The sequence below is a fragment of the Macadamia integrifolia genome, chromosome 8, assembly GCF_013358625.1.
Source record: "Macadamia integrifolia cultivar HAES 741 chromosome 8, SCU_Mint_v3, whole genome shotgun sequence".
NCBI lineage: Eukaryota > Viridiplantae > Streptophyta > Magnoliopsida > Proteales > Proteaceae > Macadamia > Macadamia integrifolia.
In genome coordinates, this window is record NC_056564.1 from 4,813,301 (window position 1) to 4,819,300 (window position 6,000).

Below are 6,000 nucleotides of genomic sequence, written 5' to 3' on the forward strand. Positions count from 1 at the left end.
TTAATGAGAAAAAAAAAAAAAAAAACATGGTCCGAATTGGGCAAAAGAGGTCAGAGGGTTACCCATAACTGGGCTCTCAGTATGGGGGGGGGGGGGGGGGAAAGATCCATACGCAGCCTACTTATATTATATCTTACAAATCAAGTCAAAAGTGTCGTTTTTTTTTTTTTAATTATTTAATGCAATTTATAATGGGATGTTCAATCTGCGGAGGGTGGATCAGGTTCACGTATGAGAATATACGAGAACTGTCTTGATCCGTAGATATATAATCAATTTTCTCTCTTCATTTAATAGATTCAAGGATAAGGAGTGTACAAGAACATTTTTATATGTGAATCTGATGACATACAGAGTAAAAAACTTTAAAAGAGAAGGCAACCAGTGTTAAAAGGCTACCAACGAGCCTCTTCCATATAGTTTAGCTTGAAACTTATAAATATAATTCCAGATCGAATCAGATTCAAGTTGCTTCGAGTCCACTGAGCTAGACGGGCCGTGAGAAGGTATAAAGCTGCGTAGCAGGCCAGATGTGGTTATTCGGTTCATGATAATCAAACAAAGGGAAATTTCACTGTTTATAATTTTTTCTTTCTACGATATTTTCCCCCCTCTTCTTTCATTATCTTACCAAAAAATACATAGCCATTCTCTTACTGACTCCTTACGAAAAATTTAATGCCATGGTCGCCACTCCCAAAACCAGTGCTCACTGCTCAGTGCTCACGTTCTACGTTAAATACAATCACTTCAAAATCATTCCCAACTTTTAAACTAGATATGGCTTTTGAATGAGCAATAATAATATTCAATACTAATTCCAAATATCAAATTAACACACTAACAAGCTTCTTCAGAGTTTACAATATAATATATGTATATATAAATTACAAAACGCCAATACCATAAATATTTCGTAAACAACAGGAATGATTTTTGCTACCGTTAATGAACGGGGGTGAAAAAAATTCAAAAGACATGACTTAGTTAACCAAGATGCTATTTGTTTAGATTTGGGCAGCTTCCGGCAGAGCCCTCAACGTCCTTTAGGGTTCATTATTTGTGAGAACACTGCACTGGGTGTCAAACCATCCGAGTCTTCACTCCCAAGGCTTCGGCCTCCAATGCTCATTGTCATCCCACTGCTACTTGAATCCGTTATGTTCCTCTCATACCCATCTGGGTCCTTTCCCCCACTGCTTTTCTTGAATGGTGTCTCTTCTGTGTCGATATCACTCTGAAGCACGCCACTCTCCTCTGCGCTCTCCTGCAGCTGTAATGCAAATTCAAGGTTCCACAGCACATCACCCATTGATGGCCGGTCGATCCCCTGATCTGCCACACACTTCTCTGCTGTCTCCGCAAACTTCCTGAAGCACTCTGGCGCAATCTTTCCCTTCAGATATGGATCGAGGATCTGGTCAAGGATCCCTTTCTTCTGGCAATGCAAGGCCCATTCAGCCAAGCTTACTTGCTCCTTTGGCAGTGTTGGATTCAATGCCGGCCGTGCACACAGGATCTCAAATAGTACCACCCCGAATGAGTATACATCCGATTTCTCTGTGAGCTGCTGCCGCCGGAAATACTCCGGATCCAAATATCCAAAGCTACCCTTTACAACAGTGCTAACATGCGTGTGATCCAATGTTGGGCCTGTCTTTGACAACCCAAAATCTGAAACCTTTGCTACCCACTTCTCATCCAAGAGGATATTCGTTGTCTTGACATCTCGGTGGATGATAGTGTGTTTGGCACCGGTGTGGAGGTAGTGCAATCCCCTTGCAGCTCCAATGCAGATTTCAAGCCTTTGCTTCCATGGAAGTGGTGGCTTTTGGGTCTTGTAGAGGTGCTCCCGGAGTGTCCCATGGGCCATGTAATCATAAACAAGGATCATTTCACAATTCTCTTCACAGTAACCAATCAATGAGACCAGGTGGCGGTGTCGTAGCTTTGAAAGCATCTCAATTTCTGTCTGGAATTCATGTACACCCTGCTCGGAGAGCGGGTTCCCACGCTTGATTGCAACCTTAGTTGTTCCACCATCAATTTCACCCTTGTAGACCTTGCCGAAACCACCTACGCCGAGGAGTAGTACCTCATCAAAATTTTTGGTAGCAGCATTGATTTCAGCAAATGAGAAGTGGCGACAAAGGTTTGAAGGAAGGGAAGAAGCATAGCTTCCTGTAGTGTTTGTCTTGGCAGATCCTGCAGAGTGTGAATTTCCGTAGAGCGAAAGAGGAAGCCAGCCAGATGGTCCATCACTGGAACTGGACTCCTTCCTTTGCCTCTTGCGTCGGGATACAGCAAACACAACAAAACAAAGGAGACAGACAACAGCGATACCACCTATAACACTTCCAGCAATGACTGCAGCTTGATTCTTTGACCCACCTGAACTAGAAGATGTAGCCAAACCTGGATTTATCACTTTCTGCACCGGTGGGGGAATTGGATTAGGCCCAGCAAGGTTTCCAGTGGAATCATTCACCTTAAAAACCTCCAACCCATTTAAGAGTGCATCATAAAAATTGGGCTGTGATGCTGTATTAGGATGCAGTGCAAGCCACATATCCTGCTGGCCTTCCCCCTTTGGAACGACCACCACATAATCCTTATACACAGGAACATCGCTCACTTGAGTCCAAGCAATCACGTCTGCCGCTCCCTGTGCAGTCTGATTATTGAGGAAGATGTCAAACACCCTCTGATTAATCTTGGTGTGCTCGAACTCACAGAAATGAAGCCTCACAAGATAGAAAAACCCCGAGTCAACTGGGAGAATCCATGTCAGATTGTAATTCAAATTGACGCTTGGAACTGGACCCATTGACCTAGCAGTCGCATACACATCCACAGGTGCAACATAACTAGGCATGCCTTCCTGGTATTGAATTTCGGATGTGGAGTTTGCAGAATCAGTCACACCAATCGATGCACCAAAGATATATGGCGAATCATCGGACCAAGACCTCAACATGCCAGTATCGCCTGACGGTGAAATATCATTTCCACCAACATTTAGCCGAAAAACATTCTCAAGTGCAGTACTGTTATCAATGGGGAATGCAGCACCTTCACCAACGATAAACAAATCTTCATTCGCAGTACTATATATGTCAGGCATTGACACAATCTCAATCCCATTCACGAAGGCATATGCATTGGAAGCCTTTGATGGCGTGAAGGTAAGGTTCAATCTTTCACCATCTTCATTAACAGAGAATTCTTTAACGATGAAGGCGTAGTTCAGAGCCTGAGTGGTCTGGGAAGCACTGAAGTTTTTGAGTAGAGTATATTGCCCACATGTGACAGTAAAGAGAGCATTGGAGGCATTGAGGCCAGAATAAGAATCTGGGTAAAAATAGAGCCGGACAAATTTCCGGCCGGAGGCAACAGGGAAGCTGTAAGTGAATTCAGAGTGAAAGATACTTGCAGTCATGTAAGGGACTTCAGGAACAGAGGGATCTTGATTGGAAGCTGGGGATGCTAATGGGTTACCACCAGCGGCCACAAACTTGGAACCGATGTCAGAGGTCCATCTCAGACCATCCGTATCCACACTATCAGAGGATGCACCACAGCTCAAGAGGATTTTGTCAGCGGGAACATACGATGAATTGTCGGCAAAACCCACACGAAATAAGAAAGAGAAGAAGAACAACGAGATGACAATGGACACAGGAGGACTCTTACTGGTCTTCTCCATCGATGGCAAGCAGAAGGGAATCCAAGGAAGTTGAATTTCAACAGAACCCTCGAAATCACGAAATACACACAGCTGATTTTTCAGGGAAAGTTAAGAGTTCTGAAATGCACACTCACCTCAAGAATCCACAAGTCGATTCATAGCCAAAATCCGCCTAAACAGAGAAAGAAGACGACCCAGCGTGCATGCTAGAAAGAGAGAAACTCGGGACATACGGAGATCAAAAGTAAATCTAGGTCATCCCCCCTATCTAGGGTTTGGACCGAAAAATGAGGAACAAAACTTTACCATCATGAGTAGAGAAAAGAGAAATCTCAGCAAACACTCAGATAGTCAGATTCATCAAACTATCTGCTTTACAGTATAGGCTAGCTAGAAACAATCTTTCCAGAAATAAGGAAGAAAGCAAAAGAAATTCACTTAAAACCTTCATTAACTTGATCGGAGAAAGGAGATTTCAAGCCATTATCGAAGTTCAAAATGCAGAGATAATAGGAGATCAAATTGGGAGAAATACCTTCAGAAGAGCAATTTCGACGAAAAACTCTTTAACAGATCCTCCAAAATTTTCCAGAGATTAAAGAGGACTGCTTCAGAATTGCTTCAAAGCAAACTGAAAAGAGAAAACCAGAAAGTCCACAACACGGAAGCTTTAGCGGAAACTAAAAGAGCTGCTGATGTCGGCGTTAATGCCTTTACGTCGTCTTAGTTGTATATTCACATGACCGAATTACCCCTACAACTTTTCATAAATATCAGTACTAGTGCGCCACTGAAGAACAGCACCCAATGACAAACTTTGTTACTTCTGAAAACACTGGGGTAGTATCGGAATTAAAGAAGGGAAATTTCCTTTTTCTTTTTTGGTAGCAGGAATTCTATGATTACGCCGCGTATTTTGGTGGGGCCCATCACTGGTGTGTCTTTGTCGTCTACTGCTGGTGGGGGATTTTCCACTCGCTTCTTTGACACCAGCCATGTGCAAGACACTTAGGTGTTTGATAGTGACAGATCAAGATCTTGCCAAATTGCATGAGGAATGACGGACGACGGTCCAGATCTCATGTATTATATCAGAATAAGAAATGTGGGACCCGACAGGTGAGTCCAAAAAGCGGTGCATGACAACCTCGGATCAGACGACTCCGATTTACGTTTTTTTTCCGCTAAACAAGACGACTCGATTTACAGTTGGAGCTTAGTTGGGTAGAATTGCCAGTAGGGTGTCACGCACTCACGCATAGCGCGTCCAGTTGGGACCCACTCTAAAATTGTAAGGCCAATGGTGTCCGTATGGAATATTGATGTGGTAATTTCAGTTATTAAAGGGAGCCGATGGTTGAGAGGTTGCATGGCAATTGCATAAGTACCAATGAGAGTGCAGACTGGGGCATCTCTAATGTGAAATTTTTTTTTTATTTCACGAGAGGTAAAATGGTTATATCATCATTTTCTTGTGTCTTTGACAAATGTTACCCAGTCTTACATCTTTGTATTTCTATTATAAAATTAAGAATAGTTTAGATAGAATCAAATTTAATTATAATTTTCCCATGCATTCTGCATGTCCGTACATCCTTATTTTAGATTTTTTATTTGTTTAATCCCTTTTTTTTTTTTTTTTTGTGTAGAATGTTAAATCACTTGAGTCATTTTCATTTTGTTGAACTTAATGTGATTTATTCACAAAATTTATTTGACCAATTATGCGATAAAACCATGTGCATGATTAGTATAGATTTAGGAATTGGTATGCGATTGACTTTATCAATTTCCATCTTGGTTAGTATTGGGTTGATTTAAGAAAAAAAAGAAATATTGAAGGTAAATAATAATAAAAAATGGTATAAAAAATTTGGGAGGACAAAATCATCTAATCCAGACTGATATGCCTCATTCAAATGGTTAGGGTGAATTAGAGATTGTGTGGAGATTAGGGTGAATTAGAGACTGTGTGGATAGGTGCACAGTTTTAGGTTTTATTTCCCATCTGTGTATTTACGATTTAAGTGGAGACCGTGGCAATGGGTTGCTGCATTAGTCTCTCCGAGGATTAGTCGAGGTGTGCGTAAGCTTGCTCGGACACCTTGATTAACAAAATAAAAATAAAAAAATCTCATCCATATCAATATCAACAATTTGCAACAATATTGTGAACAAATCACTGATGTCTCTCATTATAAAAAAAAAAATCCCTAATGTCCGGCATCCCAAATATCTTGTTCAATGAAATCTGGGAGAGAACATGTTCTTGTCAGTTCTATTGCTAAATAGGTAGTTTTTTTTTTTTTTTT

The 6,000-nt window shown here is 41.4% G+C and overlaps 1 protein-coding gene across 1 annotated transcript; it reads right to left on the bottom strand.

The window, feature by feature from the left end:
• Positions 1-781: 781 nt before the first annotated feature.
• On the bottom strand, positions 782-4,364 carry LOC122086622 (receptor-like protein kinase FERONIA). Its single transcript, XM_042655574.1, has one exon. The coding sequence runs from the start codon at positions 3,704-3,706 to the stop codon at positions 1,037-1,039; it is 2,670 nt and encodes an 889-aa protein (XP_042511508.1). The 5' UTR covers positions 3,707-4,364; the 3' UTR covers positions 782-1,036.
• Between the last annotated feature and the right edge of the window lie 1,636 nt (positions 4,365-6,000).